The following is a 19,218-nucleotide window of genomic DNA, read 5'->3' on the forward strand; positions in this document are numbered from 1 at the left end:
AAATGCTTTTACTGACTCAGCAAAAGGAAAATCAAAGGATGATATTTTCCTGCCAGCCAGTGTAGTGAGAAGAGGGAGGAAAACCGAGAACCCTTTGCTTGTTGACTGCCATTTCCTTTTTATTTAATGGAAGTTTTAATTTGATTTCAGCATCACATTGGGAGGGTTTGGAGCTGATCGCTTCTATTTGGGCCAGTGGAAGGAGGGTCTTGGCAAACTCTTCAGCTTCGGAGGGCTTGGAATATGGACGTTGATTGATGTGCTGCTGATTGGGATTGGATATGTTGGTCCTGCAGACGGCTCTCTGTACATCTGAGCTGAAGAAGAAGCCTTGCCCCGTGACGGCCCTGAAATGTACAAGTGACAGCGCCATACGGAATTATGGAACAACAGTTGCTGGAAAGTGATGGGAAAGCGTGCTGCTGTTGTGTGCACTATTTGTACAGAGATAATTTTCAAGATGATTTGTGGACAATTCAACCAGATGCAGTGGCTTCCTGTTGCTTCCAGGTTTTGTTGGCTAATGATCATTGAAATGACCAGTGAAGGCATCCCTGGGACCCTGTTGTGGTTTGTTGCTTTTTCCACATTATTCCCTTGATTCGTGCAGATTTTGATTAAGTCCTTCTGTGGAGGGCTGCAGACAATTTAATATGGCAAGGATCCAATATTTTCAAGAAAAACACATTCAAAGTAATGATCCTGCCAAGAAGTGGAATTTCACAAAATATGGAATTCCCTGGACATGAACAGTGCTGAAAAAGTTTGAAGTTGTTTGGCACTTTATTACAACTTTTTCTATACGTTACATTTCACTCGAGATAATAGATAAAAAAGCATATAAAGAGTGTTTGGTGAATGGTGGTAGGGTAATCACAGGACTGCACATCACCAAATTGTGGGCTTTTTCAGCCCAGCAAACTGGGAATATTGCTGGGTTGTGTTTACTGGAATTGTGCCATGATGAAAGCATAGTAACTTCTGATATGTCGCACAATATGGTGAGAGGGTGGAAGGGTGTACCTTGGGAATTGAGATGGATACCTGTTTGCTTCCATTTCAGTTCAGTGTCGAGAAGTAACCTCTGACATAATTGTATGTGGCTGTGTGCTAGGTCATGTGCCTGAGAGTAACACACAACTGATGGTCTAGATTGAGCTTATCTGACCTTTTGCTCTGGGAACTCAAAACCATGGGAGAACTGTTACTATGCTTCTGACAGCACCAGACTGTTGGCCAGAGAGTGGAATTAGCAGATGCATACAATAATGGGAACCCCCTTGTGTGGCATGGGAGAGCAGGAGAAGAGTGATCTAACCATTAGAATCATCTAATGTAATGATGCATCCTTGTGTAAATAATCAAATATCAAAATGAAACTCCAGTCTCAGGCACTGTTGCAGCAAACTGAGCTGTAATCTGAGATTTAGATGCAGCTGATAGTCCGTTTCTAAGACATGTGTAGTGAAGTAGGATAAATTGATCACTAATTTCAACAATCTGCAGCCTGGTACAGGTGTTTCAAACCACCTTAAAAATCAGCAGGAAAATTATGGTAAATTCTTATTTATACACTTTTATCAAGATGGCTGGTCTTCTGTGATTACTAATATTGCCTGAGCTACAGGTAGCTGGATTGAGACGTGAAGGGATTTACTGTACTGTATTCTTACAAAAATGTGAAAATAAACATTGCTGTATCAATATTACCCATAATTTGAGTAAGTCTCATATCCTTTTGATTCATATTAAAGTTACATCAGTTAATTGACTGGAAGTGGGGAGATGGTCTCTTATTGAATATACCTGAATTGCACTACTGTGACTTGACAGCATCGTTTCTAGCAGAGAAGGTTAATAGCTGTGTGCCTTTGTAATGTAACAGCAAGGAAGAATTTCAGAATCATTATGGATGTCGATGCCTAAATAATTCTTTGGTAAACTGTTATAACTTGTGCTGGATTTGTCCTGAACCTAATGTAGCTGAAATGGGTTTTGTGAATTCCACCAAGGGTTAGAGGATTGCTATAGGACTTAGAATCATAGAATACAACACAAGTACATTGTGCCTATGCTGGCTTCTTGAAAGAGCTATCCCATTCCTCTGCTAATTTTTCCCTATCAAGAGGGATTTGGATAAATACTGGAAAGTTGAGATAATACATTTCAAATCATAGCTGACTGTTATTTTTTCCCTCATATCATCTGCTTCTACTAGGGGGGGGTTACCATTGACCAGAAACTGAACTGGACTAGCCATATAAATACTGTGGCTACAAGAGCAGGTCAGAGGCTGGGAATCCTGCGATGAGCAACTCACCACCTGACTCCCCAAAACCTGTCCACCATCTACAAGGCACAAGTCAGGAGTGTGACGGAATGCTCCCCACTTGCCTGGATGAGTGCAGCTCCCACAGCACTTAAGAAGCTTGACACCATTCAGGACAAAGCAGCCTGCTTGATTAGTGCCACATTCACTCCATCCACAACCAAGACACAGTAGCAGCAGTGTCTACCATCTACAAGATGCATTGCAGGAATTCACCAAGGCGGCTTCGACAGCACCTTCCAAACCCACGACCACTACCATCTAGAAGGACAAGGGCACCAGATAGATGGGAACACCACCACCTGGAAGTTCCCCTTCAGGTCACTTGCCATCCTGACTTAGAAATATATTACTGTTCCTTAACCGTTGCTGGGTCCAAATCCTGGAACTCCCTAACAGCACTGTGGGTGTACCTACAGCACTTGGACTGCAGCTAACCACCACCCTCTCAAGGGCTATTCACAGAATCACAATTTTAACGGCACAGAAGGGGGCCATTCGGCCCATTGTGTCTGCACCGGCTCTCCAAATGAGCATTGTGATCATTATAACCTAGTGCCATTGCCCTGCCTTTTCCCATACCCTTGTTTCTATTCAAATCATCTAATGCCTCGATTGAACCTCCCTCCACAATACTTCCAGGCAGTGCATTCCAGACCCAAACCACTCGTGTGAAAGTTTTTTCTCTGTCACATTTGCTTCTTTTGCAAATCACTTTAAATCTGTGCCTTCTCATTCTTGATCCTTTTACGAGCAGGAGCAGCTATCTACTCTGTCCAGTCTCATGATTTTGAGCATCTCTATCAAATCTCCTCTTTGCCACCTTCTTTCCAAGGAGAACAGTCCCAACTCCTCCAATCTATCCTCAAAGCTGACGTTTCTCATTTTTAGAACCATTCTTGTAAACCTCTTCTGCACTCTCCCATGTGTTCACATCCTTCCTATAATGTGGCACCCAGAATTGTACACAATATTCCAGCTGAGGTCTAACAAGTGTCATATATAAATTCAGCATAACCTCCCTGCTCTTGTACTCTATACCCCTATTAATAAAGCCCAGGATACTATATATTTATTAACTGCTCTCTCCACCTGTCCTGCCACCTTCAATGATCTATGCACATATACACCCAAGTCTTTCTGCTCCTGCACCCCCTTTAAAATTTCACCCCTTATTTTATATTGTCTGTACAAGTAGCAGCACTTGGGTCGAGGAAATGCTGCCCATGGAATTCAGACAAGTACAGTACTTTTAGGAAGGGAGGGAAAAATCAGTTTTAACAATAAATTAAAAGTAAAAATAAAAGCACCAAGAATGCTTAATCTGCATTTATTTGCAACACAGCAATATACAATGGTCCAAATGTGACTACCAACTCACCATTCAAGACAAAAGCTTTCCTTTCTGTACAGTCAGTCACAAGCCAATAATTCCAAGTCCATCCTAGGTTTTCTGGCTGATAATCAGCAGAAAGCTCACTTTTACACCATCAAGTTAGCCAAATGTCACCCTACTATAATTTATACTGGTAGCTGATACTGTTTCCCTCCACAAGTGTTTCACCTTCACTTAGGACACTTGCCTTGCAGAACAAAAACTCAAAGTAAAAAGGGTAGAATACTTCCCCAAATACCTGGAAAATAAAATTATCGTAGTTCACTACTGCAACGTTACAAATACCAACTTTAAACAAACACTTTTAGTAAAATTGATACATTTTGATCCCATTACATTTGGTCTAACTTAAATTATTTCCAATAGCCAGGCACACAAACTTAGGAGTCATTCTAAAAAGGATAGCAAGCAGTACATTACAGGGAACAGAAACAAAACCGTACTTCAGATTACAAGTGGCTTACTCCTTTCTGTAAGAGTTTGAAATCCTTTTGTACCATCTGGACCTCTGGGTAAACGTACTACTCCTTGAGGCAGTCCACCTGTATTATGCATTTTTCGGGAAAGCATAGGGCTGTCTACTGGACTGTTCTCATGTGATATCACCTGTGCTTGCTTTCGTCTCTGTACCCATGGGCTGCCAGATGGTGTGTTGCTACTGTCAGATGAATAGTCAGTCCACTTACTTCCTACTTCAGGACTTGTAGCAGCAGTGAGTTTTGCATCTACAGTAAGGGGAGATTTCCGGGGAATTGTATTTTTTCGCTGTATTGATGGGCTTGAACGTGGACTGTTCCATGGACTGGATCGAGGTGAAGCATTAGGACTCAGGTGATTGTTTTGATAGGTGTTGGGACTCAGCTGATTATTGGGTTTAAGCTTGCGGCTTAGCATGGGAGATGCAGGGTTGCTTTCAGGTTCAGATGAGCTGTACGTAGAGGAATCCTCACCCACGTACTGCAGCTCTTCAACTCGCTTATTGGCAGATTTGCTTTTTGACCCATTCTTAACATCTTCAGCTTCTTTGGTCTTCTCTCTGACAACTTTCTTCTTTCGTGGTTTCATGCCTATCAGCACCACTTTCATGCCCTCATCTGTTTTTCCAAGTGACTCATGTGCTTTGATTGCAGATTCAACATCTTCAAACTCTACAATCACACACTCTTTCATTCCCAGCTGTGAATACCGATTACTCAATCTCTTCACATCAGCAGGAAGCTCCTTTCCAGGCTTTAGAACACGAACAGAAGAGATTGTACCGAACAAGCCAAAAACCTTTAGTATATACTCCATTACCTTCTCTTGCAAGCCACCATTTTCAGATTCCTGGTTTTGGTTTAAAACTTGAAATTCTGGGCACACATGCATATCATGTACCAACAGCATCCGACTGGGAAGATTTTCACTAGGGAATACTGGAACAGCAGTCTTCCTTCTCACCTTTCTTCCTTCTTCATTCAGCTCCAGTAGCTGTGAGTGCTTCAGAGCAAAGGCAGTGGTTTGCCAGTCACGAGTGAGGTGCTTCACCTGGAACAGGAAAGATCCAGCTTAAATAGTTCCTACTTTATCAAATAGGATGTGGTAAGTCTACAATTCACTAAATGCAGTACTGACTCCACTGTAGCAGCACAATCCCACCTTGCAGTTTGCAAGGATAAAACTAACCAATTTCAAAAGGACACAGTTTTAAGAACTAATTTTAGTGACTTTATTTGCCCAAATAAATCTGTCCAGTTAAGCAATATTAAAGCAGTTTTATATTCCTAAGATCATGTGCTCGAGTACTTTGTATTTACCCTTAACGAGATGATGAACTGAGTGCCATGGTAGAGCAGGAAGTAGACACATTAGATAGGATAAAATTAGAGAAATGAGGTCCAAAATTGATGCCAATCTGTGACCATAATCTTTCAATCCTCTGCAGATGTGGGAGTGATGAATTATGATTTGCAAATGAACCTGGTAACTACAGGCCAGGAAGTCTAACATCAGCAGTGAAAAGAACTACTGGAGCTTATTGTCATGGACAAAATTCTCACCTGGAGAAAGCACTGGTTAATAAGAGCTCTTTTGAAGAGTCATATTCGACACAAAACTAACTTTCTCTCTCTCCACAGATGCTGCCAGACCTGTTGAGTATTTCCAGCACTTTATTAATGAGGTCAGTCAGCATTGATTTATTAATAAATTGTGTCTGACTTGCCTGATGTAACAGAGGCACTTGTGGAACATAATACAGATGGTGTACTTCCAAAGGGTGTTGAAAAAGTGCCACCTAATAGACTTATTCAAAAAACAGAAGCATATGGAATTAAAGAGATGTTGGAAGCAGAGAATAGTGACGAACAGGTGTTTTTCTGCGTAGAGAGAAGGATGCTATGGCATCCCTCAGATTAGTACTATCGCTGAAAGAGACATGCTGTCAAAGTTTTTCGTTTTGCACTCATCAGGGAAATACAAGAATGCCGATGTATCTGTCCTGATGAACGTAAGACAAAAAGCTTCAATAGCATGACTCTTCTCAGCAATACTCAAGTTCTGTACTACAAGCAGCTATTTGTTGCTTTTCTCATTCTATATTAAATGACTAATACTTGAATACTATGAATTACAATTGAAGTTTGCAGATAATAACATTTGACTCAATAAATTGAAGAACCGTAGCAGGCTTCAAGAGGATAGTTGCGAAATGGGCAGGCATTTCACGTGGATAAGTGAGAAGTGATGCACTTGGAGAAAAACATGGAAAGGCAGTATAATATATATGGTACTATTGAGGCGAGGAGTGTATATTCACAAATCATTGAAGGGACAGAGAAAGTTGATAGAAACAGAAATAGGCCATTTCGGCCCTAGATTCTAAACTGCTATTCAATGAGATCATAATCGATCTGAGACCTAACTATATACCCACCATTTCCCCACATCCCTCAACACTTCCTGTTAACAAAATTCTCAGTCTCAGATTTAAAATTAACTGACCTAGCATTAAATTGCTTTTTGGAGAAGAGTGTTCCAAACACGTGCCATCCTTTGTAGAAATGTTGTCTAATTTCATTCCTAAGGACCTGCTCTAATTTTTAGATGATGCCCCTTAGTCCTAGACTCCGCAGCCGGTGGATATGGTTTCCCTCTATCCCATCTGTTCTCCTTAATATCTTGCAAACTTTGATCAATCATCCCTTGATGTTCCAAACTTCAGGGAATACAACCCTAGGTTGTGTACTTTCTCCTCAATTTAACCCTTGGAGTCCAGGTACCTTTCTGGTAAATCCATGCAGCATGCCTTCCTAGGCCAGCATATCTTTCCTAAGGTGTGGTCTCCAATACTGCTACAGTACTGGAGGTTTGGTCTAACCAGGGCCTTGTGTAACTCAAGTGTAACTTCTACTCTCTTTTTATTCTATTCTTGTACATATGAAGGCCAGTATTTCATTATCCTTTTTGATTATTTTCTGTTCCTATTCAGGACATTTTAGTGAAATGTACCTGGGTTCCCCCAAGTTTTATTCCAGCTGTTCAGGACATCAGTGAGACCACATCTGGAATACTGTGTACAGTTTTGGTCTCCTTATTTGAAAGTTAGAAGTAGTTCAGAGAAGATTCACTCGACTCATTCCTGGAATGAGGGGTTTATTCTATGAAGAGAGGTTGAACAGGTTGGACCTATACCCATTGGAGTTTAGAAGAATGAAAGGTGATCTTATTGAAACATATAAGATCCTGAGGGGACTTGATAGAGTTGATACTGGGAGGATGTTTCCATTTGTGGGAGAGACTAGGGGCAGAATTTTTAGGTCGGCGGGCGGGTAGGTGCATGCCCGACCCAGACGCAAAATGACATCGGGCGAGTGTGCCAATGTTATCTCACCCTCACACAATATTTCGGTCGGCAGGCGCACACAAAAGTCAGAAGCGCGCCCGACAATTAAGATAATTAAAGTTGCAATTGTCTTTCATTTTACATTGCCTGTCCAACCGTACGGTTGACAGACAGGTGAATTGGCCAGGCTGCCTTTGCATTTTTCTTCAAATCTCATCCATGGGCAGGATGAGGTTTCCGTGATGAAATAAAATATAAATAAATTTCTGTGTACGGCATTTTCAGTAGCTAAATTTTCAGGTGATTTATGACGCTGCATGGACATTTTCTTTCAGCTTCTGAAACTGTTATTTTTGATTTTTCAGGTCTTCAGCTCCCTGAGGCAACTCCCTGCCTTCAGGGAGCTTTCATTAAGTGCTTGCCCGCGCTGACGTCAGCACCCATCCTCCTCCCACCCCCACCCCGGCAGCGCCGAGCATTTCAGTGTACGTGTCATGCTAGCTGCCTGTTAATTGGCCAGCCAGTGTGAAATTGTGGTCAGGGGCTGATCATGGTCGGCACTCTGTTCCCTGGCCGATCCCGGAACTGCCGATCGCGCCCACCTGCTGACCTAGAACTAGGGGATACAGTTTAATAATAAGAGGTCTCCCTTTTAAGACTGAGGTGAGGAGAAATTTTTTCTTGAGGGTTGTTAGTCTGTGGAATTCTCTTCTCCAGAGAGCAGCGGAGGCTGTTATTGAATTTATTCAAGGCAAAGTTAGACATACTGGGGAGCCAAGGGTTATGGGGGTAGACAGGAAAGTGGAGTTGAGACCACAACCAGATTAGCCATGAATGGTAAAGCAGGCTCGAAGGGCCTAGTGGCTCACTCCTGCTCCAAGTCCTATGCCCTTCTGTTCCCAAAACTCTTTGGAACTCCATCATTTCTGGCTTTTCACCAGAACCAGTATCCTGTTCTACCCCTTTTTAGGTTGAAAGTGGATAACCTCACATTTGCCTACATTGTGAATTGGCAAACTGACAAATAGATTACAATGTATTAATATATTTGTAATTTTATGCTTCCCATGCTGACTGTCATTGGCAAACCTGGACAATTCATCATTTAACTCTTTTTAATAAATACTGTGAAAAACACCATAGGGACTTACTATAGAAGGATCTTTGTTTATACTGCACCTTTAAAAACTTCAAGATGTCCAATATCACTTTACAACCATTATTTTTATTTTTAAGTGCAGTCACTAATCTCTGGAATGGGACTTGAACCTACTGACTCATGCAAGAGAGTGGTACCCATTTGGATTACTTGGCTTCCTATAAAGAGGCATCGCATATAAAAACAAGGAAGACATGCTAAACATCTACAAATCATTAGTCAAGCCCCAGCTGGAATATTGTGTACAATTCTGGGCATTGTAGTTTAGGATGGATGTCAAGACCATGGAGAGATTGGAGAAGCTGATATGCAAAGCAAATGCAAAGGTTAAGACATCCAAGAGGTATTCAAATTTGAAGGATTTTGATCGAGCTAGGGAGAAACTATTTTCTCTGGAAAGTGGGTTGGTAATTTGAGGTCATAGGCAAAATAACAGCAGGTGGGGAATAAGAAATTATTCCAGAGGGTTTAGATAATCTGGTACACACTACCTGAAGCAGCGGTAGAATCAGATTCCATCAGAACATTTAAAAGGCAATTGGACCTGTACTTGAAGGGCCAATTTGTAGGGTTATGCTATTTCTATCAGGATGGAAGGACCATTAAAAGCATAACATTCTGAACATCCCAAAGAGCTGGAGGTATATCCAAAATCATCTTTCTCCAATATCAGGCCTAAAAGCCGTAGCTGCTCACTGCATACAATACACAGCACTAATCCATTTTGAACTAGCTAATTTAGTACCAGTGAATTTATGTAATAAAAAGGAATACAATTAATTGAATCATTCACATTAAAATCTGATCCGTAGAAATGTTTCCACTTTGATCTGGTCCAGTTTAACGAGACAAGGATGAATAAATTAGTTCAATTTAACTCGACTGATGCAGCAAATGCCTGTTGTCCTCCCCCATCCTACGTTCCATTTTGTCCCTTTTAGTTCCTCTTTGGGAGGGGCACAGTCAGTTACTCAGCCAGCAGCACCCAAGTGACCCAGTAATGACGGAATCAGGAACTAGAACCCTGGGAAATTTTCAGTCTTTTGTGTGAGATGTTAATTAAGATCCTATCTGATTCCTCAGTTGGATGTAAAAAAATGTTGTTGCATTATTTGATGAGCATATTGTTGCAAATGTCTAGTTCACACTTCATGTGTTTTAGAAATTAAAGTTTTAGAACCTGCTCCGCCATTCAATGAGATCACGGCTGATCGGATTGTGGCCTCAACTCCATTTTCTTGTCCATCCCCCATAACCCTAGACTCCCTTATAGATCAAAAATCTAACTCTGTTGGAAAGGAAAGATCATAAAAATGGCAGGGGGAGGCTCACTTAACTAAGAATTGGACGCATGATATTTGCAGTTATTCCAGGAAAGGATAGGTTTTAATTTGGTTTCCCAGAATTAAAGAAAGCTTTGGAATTAAAAGGTAGTTAATTTGCATTTTTATCTGGGAACAGGTTGTGTGTGTCACATTGCCATGGAGGTGGGTGGAGCTTAGTGAGATCCTTCGTTTTGAGTTGATCTCTGAATTCAGGTAGGCCATAGCCAGCAGGGAAGACTGATTAATGTTTGGAAAAGGAGCTAAGAGACTGTGTCAGCTTTGGGTTTTGTGTAGCTTGTAGCTCCTTGGAAGTCGAGCGATAAAGCCTACACCTGAAGTAGAGTAAATGCTAGATCTACCGTCCATGTTGCAGTCTGCGAGTGGGAGCTGGTATTCAGTATAAGACAAAATTGTTAAGGGGATAAAATGACTGGAAGATTTGTCTAGCTAGAAGCTAAAGGAAGAAATCTACAGTAATCCTCTCAATAAAAGGCAGTTAACTTTGCGGCAGCTGGAGTTCTGGAAGTACCATATATACTCACATAAAATTAGAATTTTTGAGGCCGATTATTTTAGGCAAAAAGTTAGGTTGAATTTTACACGGGTAATGTTTTCAAAGGGTTTAACTTTCAACTAAAAGTTGATGGTGATGGGGGGGAAGTGGGTGTGGTGGGGAAAAGAGGAGCCATCGCTGAGTACAGAAACACCTGATCAGCGCACTCATCAACTGGAGTACATGTCTATGAACAGTCCTAAACCGTCGAACTTATCTTTGCTTCCAAACACAGTGCCAGGGCTTAATCAGTCCTTCGCACACTGGATAGCTAACCTGTCACTGTAAAGATTTTTTTTCCAGTCCCATGAACATTGAACTGGACATGGAGCTCCCAGTCTTTCAGGTAATATGGCACTGAGTTCTAGATTGATCTACTTTTACTGAGCTCATTGGGTAATGACCTGTCAACGTGGGGCTTCTGTCAAAATCGAACTCAAGCCCAATCCCTGTATTGGTTTCATCAGGCTGTGTGCCTGCTTCAAGGAGCCTCTCCCAACTCCTACATCCCTGGAGAGGAAGCAACAGTATTGGCTGGCCTGCAGTTTCAGTGCTGCCTAGGGGTCAGGGGAAGCGAAGGACAGGGAAGGGCCAGGCCTTGGAAAATGCCTCACTGACGGCTCCTAGCCCTTCACCTAAGTCTTGGTGCAGGGGGTTTTCTCTGAGTCAGCATTTGTAAGTACTGTTTTAATGAATAATGAATTGAGGTATATGAAAAATTAAAGGATTTTTTTGGCTAAAAGTCAGGGGTTGACCTTTACACGAGTTTATACGGTAATCACATTGGTTGCAGTTTGAAACCATAGACGGAAACCAAGGGAGTTTTCAGATGTTAAGCCATTGTGCAGGGGAGGCAGGGAGGTACATGCTTGAGCTGTGGGATCTAGAGTAATGAGATCAGAAAAGAAACTGGAGGGCCGTTTAGCCATGGAATGACCCCCATGTATCTTGTACCTTGGAAGGGAACAATGATGAGAAATCAAGAGTGAATTCTGGAAAGCGGAAAGAAAGCATCTTTTGAGTTGGTCCCAGGAAAATGAATAAACCTTAAAGATTACAGAAGATAAGGAAACCCTTAGTTCTATTTTCTATTAACCCCCTAAGTTTATAGCTAAAGTCCCTATAAGCTATAGTATTAAGCTAATAGTGCTTTCTCTGTTTAATTGTTTTTGATATACAGTAAAGATGGTTTTTTGTTGAAAAATGTGCAATCTTGTGGCGTAGTTCTGTTAGATAATAGTGTTCGGATTTCTTCTTTAAATAGTCGCTAACAGGATTGTAACAATAGGAATTATTTTGGTGTCCTGGCCAACAGATTATTTGGACATTATCTCATTGCTTTTTGGGGGATTTTGCTCTGCACAAATTGGCTGTCACGCTTCCCAAATTTCAACAGTGACTACATGAAAATATTTAATTGGCAAGAAAGCCTTTTGGACATAGAGTTGTGAAAGGCACTTTCACAACAAATTTCAATACAAATTCTCTGCCGCCCCTTCATCTAGGACAGTGAGCTAATTATAGTATTCCACAGCCCAGTCAAGAATTAGAAAATTCAGAAAGGATTTTAATTGAATTCAAAAGCTCAAATCTGTATGCATATAGTGTAACACTACTTATACTTGAAGGCTTAATTCAAGTACTTACATTTGTGCTGCAGGGATTCCACTTCAGGCTCTGATCACTGCAATTCAGTGTTTAACATCAAAAGCAAACTACTTCTTTGATCACATGAAACACATTAGCCCAGTTGTAAACAGGGTACTGGAACGGTTTCTCCTATTGCTATCCTAGAGCTATCCTCTAATATTTAAAAAATACCTTTTTGAAGGAGGTCAGTAGTTTAACACTGACATATCCCATTTTATTTCTTCTCACATGCTTCAGAAGAAATGCATCTTTCTCCAGGTTTTCATCCGAAAGGTAATATTCAATCTGAGCAATTAGTTTTTGCATCAGCTCAGGGTCAGGAGACCTCCAATCAGTGTCCAGCTCATCCAGGTCATTCTCTGCTCCACTGAAATAGGCACTTGAAGAGGCACACAAAAATGTAAGAACATAAATAGGAGTAGACCATTCAGCGCTTTGAGCCTGCTCCATATGATCATGGCAGATCTTCTACCTCAACTCCACTTGCCTGCCTGCTCCCCAAATCCCTGGATTCCCTGTGGGATCAAAAATCCACTGAGCTCAAGTCGTGAATATACTAAACGATGGATCATCATTCGTTCAAAGGGTAAACAAATGGCTTCACTCAATAAGCAACTTTGTACTTAACTTATAGTTTAGAGATATTTCATGCTATAAAGAGCAACAACTCCTGTAATTCAATAAAAGGAAAGACTCCGAGCTTTTGATGTCCAGGGACAAAATACGATACCTGGCATGTTGACCTCTTTCACTCACTGACGCAAGTAATTTTATATTTCCTTACATTCATTGACAATATCACTTACCAGTTTAAGGTGGCAACATTTCACTTGACCACCTGATTTTTTCCCCCCACAATTGTAAAATGTGTGTTGATTTTGACATCCATTGCAAGTTTCTTTTCATACTTTTTGAAGCACTTGCTATCCGTTTTGTCACCCTCTGATGTTTTTCGCATCTCTGCCGTTTGCCAGGATCTGCTTTTCTTTTTGCATCTTTGTGTACTTTTTCCTTTTGATATTATGTTGTCCCTTATCTTTTTAGTCATCCATGGTCTTTTTTGGCAAATGGAGCTCCAAATATATGTATCAAATTCTTTTGTTTGCAACTATAAGAACATACAAGTTAGGTGCAGGAGAAGGCCCTTCAAGCCTGCTCTGCCTTTCAATAAGATTGGCTGATCTGACTGTAACCTCCCGCCTATCCCTGATAATCCTTCACCCACTTTGTTTATCATCAGCTGTTTCATCAATGATCTTCCCTCTATCATAAGGTCAGAAGTGGGGATTTTCACAGATGATTGTGCAATGTTCAGCACCATTTGCAACTCCTCAGATACTGAAGCAGTCTGTGTCCATATGCAGCAAGACCTGGCCAATATCCAGGCTTGAACTAACAAGTGGCAAGTAACATTCGCGCCAAACAAGTACCAGGCAATGACCATCTCCACAAGAGAGAATCTAACCATCGTCCCTTGACATTCAATGGCATTACCATCGCTGAATCCCCCACTATTAACATCCTGGGGTATACCATTGACCAGAACCTGAACTGTACTAGCCATATAAATACTGTGGCTACAAGAGCAGAGGGGCTGAGAATTCTGCAGCAAGTAACTCACCTCCTGACGCCCCAAAGCCTGCCCATCGTCTACAATGCACAAGTCAGGAGTGTGATGGAATACTCTCCACTTGCCTGGATGAGTGCAGCTCCAACAACACTCCACAAACTTAACACCATCCAGGACAAAGCAGCCCAGTTGATTGGCACCACATCCACAAACATTCACTCCACCACTGACGTACAATAGCAACAGTGTGTACCATCTACAAGATTAACTGCAGGAATTCACCAAGGCTCCCTTGACAGCACTTTTTAAATCCATGACCTCTACCAGCTAGAAAGATAAGTGCAGTAGATGCATGGGAACACCACCACCTGGAAGTTCACCTCCAAATCATGCACCATTCTGATTTGGAAATATACCACCGTTCCTTCACTGTCGCTAGGTCAAAATCCTGGAACTCCCTAACAGCATTGTGGATATACCTACACCACATGGACTGCAGTGGTTCAAGGTGGCAGCTCACCACCACCTTCTCATGGGCAATAAATGCTGGCCTAGCCAGCGATGCCCATCCCTTGAATAACTAAAAAAAATTGTTGCAGAAAACTATCCTGGACACAAAAATTCACTACCTTTCTGACATGTGGTCTGCTTGTCCCAATCTATATGGAAGTTAAAATCCCCCATTAAAACTATTCTGCATTTGCTACATTTGTGTCTAATTTTAGCATCTATATAATGTACTCTGCTATCAAAGGCCCATACACACCTTCCACTACAATCTGAAATCATTTTCTATTTCTTCATTCTACCACTGCTTGCTAATATCTTGTTATATCTCCCTCTTGTGGGAGAATCTAGAACTTGGGATCACTGTTTAAAAATAAGAGGTCACCCATTTAAAACAGAGATGAGGTGAATTTTTTTCGCATAGAGGGTTGAGTGTTTTTGGAACTCTCTTCCTGAAAAGGTGGTGGAGGCAGAGTCTTTGAATATTTTTAAGGCAGAGGTGGATAGATTCTTGGTAAGCAAGCGGGTGATAGGTTATCGGGGGTAGATGGGATGCAGGTTTGAGGCTACTATCAGATCAGCCATGATCTTATTAAATGGTAGAGCAGGCTCGAGGGGCTGAGTGGCCTTCCCCTGCTCCTTGTTTATTATTCCCCTTTTATCATTGATAATCTCCCCTATAACCTGGCATACTTAGTTTCCAGTTTGACCCATCTTGCAGACATGTCTCAAGCTACCATGTCATATGCTCAGAATTGAGTTTGCTCCTGCAATTCATTCATTGGAACAGAAGTAGGCCATTCGATTAGACCTTGGCTGATCATCTACCTCAATGCCACTTTCCTGCACTATCTCCATATCCCTTGATGTCATTGGTCTCCAGAATGTTGCCAGAGCTTGGAAATTGCAGCTATGAGGAGAGATTGGGTAGGCCAGGGTTGTTTTCCTTAGAACAGAGGAGGCTGAGGGGGACTTAATTGAGATGCACAAAATTATGAGGGGCCTCGATAAGGTGAACAGGAAAGACTTGTTCCCCCTAGTTGAGGGGTCAATCACCAGGGGGCATAGATTTGAGTGATTGGTAGAAGGATTAGAGAGGATATGAGGTAAAACTTTTTCACCCAGAGGATGGCGGGCATCTAGAATTCACTGCTCAAGTTGGTGGTTGAGGCGGAAATGCTTAACTCATTTAAAAGGTACCTGGATCTGCATCTGATGTGCAGCAACCTGCAAGGTGATGGACCAGGTGCAGGAAAGTGGGATTAAAATGAGTGACTAGTTTCTTTCTTCTCATTTTGGCTGGCACAAACACGATGAATGGTCTCTTTCTGCACTGTAACTTTTCTATGGTTCTAAATGCAGACCCAATCTCCTCAATCTCTCCTTATACTATTAGTTCCTTATACTTTGTGTGTCAGTATGAAGAATACTTATTTGCACCATACACCACACAACCTGTTCTTCTGCTCAAAATATTTCTCTCCTGATTTAATTAATTTGTAAATTTTATCTTTCCCTAAAGCAAAATTTCTGACTGTTGCTCTACTCTCTGTTTTTGAACTATTGTCTACTCTATCTTTTCCGCCTGAGTGCTCTATTCCTTCCTCTACACCCCTTCAGCCCGATCCCTGAAATTAACCAGTTTAATATCCTCATGACCACCCTGTTTATCCTTTCCATAAGTCTGTTCCAAGGTTGGTTCAGGTGGAGTCCATCCCAACAGATCCTTCCTGTCTCAGTACTGCTGCCAGTGGCCCATGAAATGTAACTGCTTTTTCTGCCATGCTAGTCACATGTATACCTCCCTAATTTGCACATCTCCATGCCAATTTTCACTTAGCTCGGGTAAAAATTCAGAGGTATACTCCTTAAGGTCCTCCTTAATTTAGCTTCTAGCTCCTGGTATTCTCCCAAGGGAGAACTCTTGCTTAAATATCCTTAGATTGTTGGTCACATGTGGATCAAAACAACTGAATCCTGCTACCCCTGCAATATCCTTCCAAGCCTCTTTGAGGTGTCCCTCACCCTGGTACCAGGTAGGCAACATACTGTGCAGGATGCTGTCTGCCTAATTATTAAATTGCCTACAATTAGTATCTTGTGCTTCCCCTCTTCCACACCTGCTCCAAGGTGACATGGTCTGAACTCTGGCTGTCCCTCCAACATTATTCATCCTTGTCCTCAGAAATAGCAAATATATTGTATCAGTTCCTTTTTATCTACCTCACCAGGGTTCCCTTAGTCTGTACACCTCTTTTGAAGTGTGACTGAAGTCTGGAGCCAACTGTCCAAATACTTCCCCCCATTCCTTGACTGTGCCCCCAACTCAATGACCGAACAGATCTGGAATGAAAACATAAAGGTAGACATTCCCTACAGACTGTTGATGGCATGGGGTGTGATCAGGGAGGAAGAGATCATTTCCCAGATGATGGCAGCAACTGTTGCCACAGAACCAGAATCAGCAGAGATGGTACACCAGAGACATGAGGAAATTTTTTTTTAAAAAATGCAGTGATAGGTTAGGATTTGGAATGCACTGCCTGAGAGTGCAGGCTGAGGCAGATTCAACCTTGGCTTTCAAGAGGCAATAGACAAACCTGAAGAGAAAAATATTGCAGGGTAAAGGCAAGGGAATGGGACGAGCTGGCATACTCATTTGGATTGACCTCCAGCCCCCACCGCAGCCCAACTACCCCCCCCCCCCACCCCCCCACCACCACCACACCCCCTCCCAGACACCTTTAACCGCCTCCACCGCCCCTCCCAAACCCATTCCACCACCCCTCCCCTTCCACCGCTACCCCTTCCCCGTCCCTTCCTCCGCCACCCCTTCCCCGTCCCTTCCTCCACCACCCCCTCCCCGACACCTTCCACCGTCACCACCATCTCTCCTCTCCTCCTCCACCCCCCTCCCCGAACCCCTCCTCCTCCAACCCCCTCCCCGAACCCCTCCTCCTCCACCCCCCTCCCCGAACCCCTCCTCCTCCTCCACCCCCCTCCCCGAACCCCTCCTCCTCCACCCCCCTCCCCGAACCACTCCTCCTTCATCCCCCTCCCCGAACCCCTCCCTCTCCACCCCCCTCCCCGACCCCCTCCTCCTCCACCCCCCTCCCCGACCCCCTCCTCCTCCACCCCCCCTCCCCGATCCCCCCTCCTCCTCCTCCTCCAACCCCCCCTCCCTGACCCCCCCCTCCAGCCCCACTCCCCCACCAGCCCCCCCTCCACCCAGCCCCCCTACCCGACCCCCCCTACCCGACCCCCTCCTCCTCCACCCCCCTACCCGACCCCCTCCTCCTCCACCCCCCCTACCCGACCCCCTCCTCCTCCACCCCCCTACCCGACCCCCTCCTCCTCCACCCCCCCTACCCGACCCCCTCCTCCTCCACCCCCCTACCCGACCCCCTCCTCCTCCACCCCCCTACCCGACCCCCTCCTCCTCCACCCCCCCTACCCGACCCCCTCCTCCTCCACCCCCTCTACCCGACCCCCTCCTCCTCCACCCCCCTACCCGACCCCCTCCTCCTCCACCCCCCCACCCGACCCCCTCCTCCACCCCCCCTACCCGACTCCCTCCTCCTCCACCCCCCTACCCGACCCCCTCCTCCTCCACACCCCTACCCCCTCTCCACCACCAGCCCCCCCTCCACCCAACCCCCTCCTCCACCCCCCGTACCCGACCCCCTCCTCCTCCACCCCCCCCTACCCGACCCCCTCCTCCTCCACCCCCCCTCCCCGACCCCCTCCTCCTCCACCCCCTTCCCGACCCCCTCCTCCTCCAGCCCCCTCCCCCACCAGCCCCCGCTTCACTCACCCCCCTCCACCCGCCCCCCCTCCACCCACCCCCCCTCCACCCACCCCCCTACCCGACCCCCTCCTCCTCCACCCCCCTCCCCGACCCCCTCCTCCTCCTCCTCCTCCACCCCCCTCCCCGATCCCCCCTCCTCCTCCTCCTCTGACCCCCCCTCCCTGACCCCCCCTCCTCCAGCCCCTCTCCCCCACCAGCCCCCCCTCCACCCAGCCCCCCCCTACCCGACCCCCTCCTCCTCCACCCCCCCACCCGACCCCCTCCTCCTCCACCCCCCCTACCCGACCCCCTCCTCCTCCACCCCCCCTACCCGACCCCCTCCTCCTCCACCCCCCCACCCGACCCCCTCCTCCTCCACCCCCCCACCCGACCCCCTCCTCCTCCACCCCCCCTCCACCCCCCCTACCCGACCCCCTCCTCCTCCACACCCCCTCCCCGACCCCCTCCTCCTCCTCCACCCCCTCCTCCACCCCCCCTACCCGACCCCCTCCTCCTCCACACCCCCTCCCCGACCCCCTCCTCCTCCTCCACCCCCTCCTCCACCCCCCCTACCCGACCCCCTCCTCCTCCACCCCCCCTACCCGACCCCCTCCTCCTCCACCCCCCTACCCGACCCCCTCCTCCTCCACCCCCCCTACCCGACCCCCTCCTCCTCCACCCCCCCACCCGACCCCCTCCTCCACCCCCCCTACCCGACTCCCTCCTCCTCCACCCCCCTACCCGACCCCCTCCTCCTCCACCCCCCCTACCCCCTCTCCACCACCAGCCCCCCCTCCACCCAACCCCCTCCTCCACCCCCCCTACCCGACCCCCTCCTCCTCCACCCCCCCCTACCCGACCCCCTCCTCCTCCACCCCCCCTCCCCGACCCCCTCCTCCTCCACCCCCTTCCCGACCCCCTCCTCCTCCAGCCCCCCTCCCCCACCAGCCCCCGCTTCACTCACCCCCCCTCCACCCGCCCCCCCTCCACCCACCCCCCTACCCGACCCCCTCCTCCTCCACCCCCCTCCCCGACCCCCTCCTCCTCCTCCTCCTCCACCCCCCCTCCCCGATCCCCCCTCCCCGATCCCCCCTCCTCCTCCTCCTCTGACCCCCCTCC

General features: G+C 45.6%; 2 protein-coding genes and 1 long non-coding RNA gene across 4 annotated transcripts in view; 2 read left to right on the top strand and 1 right to left on the bottom strand.

Annotated features, from left to right (window-relative positions):
• Positions 1-3,928, top strand: part of tm2d3 (TM2 domain containing 3) — a 25,335-nt gene extending 21,407 nt beyond the window's left edge. For both annotated transcript variants that reach the window (XM_078532459.1, XM_078532460.1), the window contains one exon: positions 151-3,928. In XM_078532459.1, coding sequence (XP_078388585.1) covers positions 151-316 — 166 coding nt within the window. In that variant the 3' untranslated portion in view covers positions 317-3,928. The remainder of the gene's footprint in view (positions 1-150) is intronic.
• larp6a (La ribonucleoprotein 6, translational regulator a) overlaps positions 3,644-19,218 on the bottom strand; it is a 16,430-nt gene continuing 855 nt past the window's right edge. Inside the window, exons 2-3 of the mRNA XM_078532458.1 lie at positions 12,407-12,614; positions 3,644-5,252 (exon numbers count right to left, since the gene is read on the bottom strand). Of these exons, the coding sequence (XP_078388584.1) occupies positions 4,170-5,252; positions 12,407-12,614 (1,291 nt within the window). The 3' untranslated portion in view covers positions 3,644-4,169. The remainder of the gene's footprint in view (positions 5,253-12,406; positions 12,615-19,218) is intronic.
• On the top strand, positions 5,562-8,686 carry LOC144670072 (uncharacterized). The gene is made up of 2 exons (XR_013573816.1): positions 5,562-5,886; positions 7,914-8,686. It is a non-coding gene; the product is annotated as an uncharacterized LOC144670072 (long non-coding RNA).

This window comes from Cetorhinus maximus, chromosome 30, assembly GCF_964194155.1.
Source record: "Cetorhinus maximus chromosome 30, sCetMax3.hap1.1, whole genome shotgun sequence".
Lineage (NCBI taxonomy): Eukaryota > Metazoa > Chordata > Chondrichthyes > Lamniformes > Cetorhinidae > Cetorhinus > Cetorhinus maximus.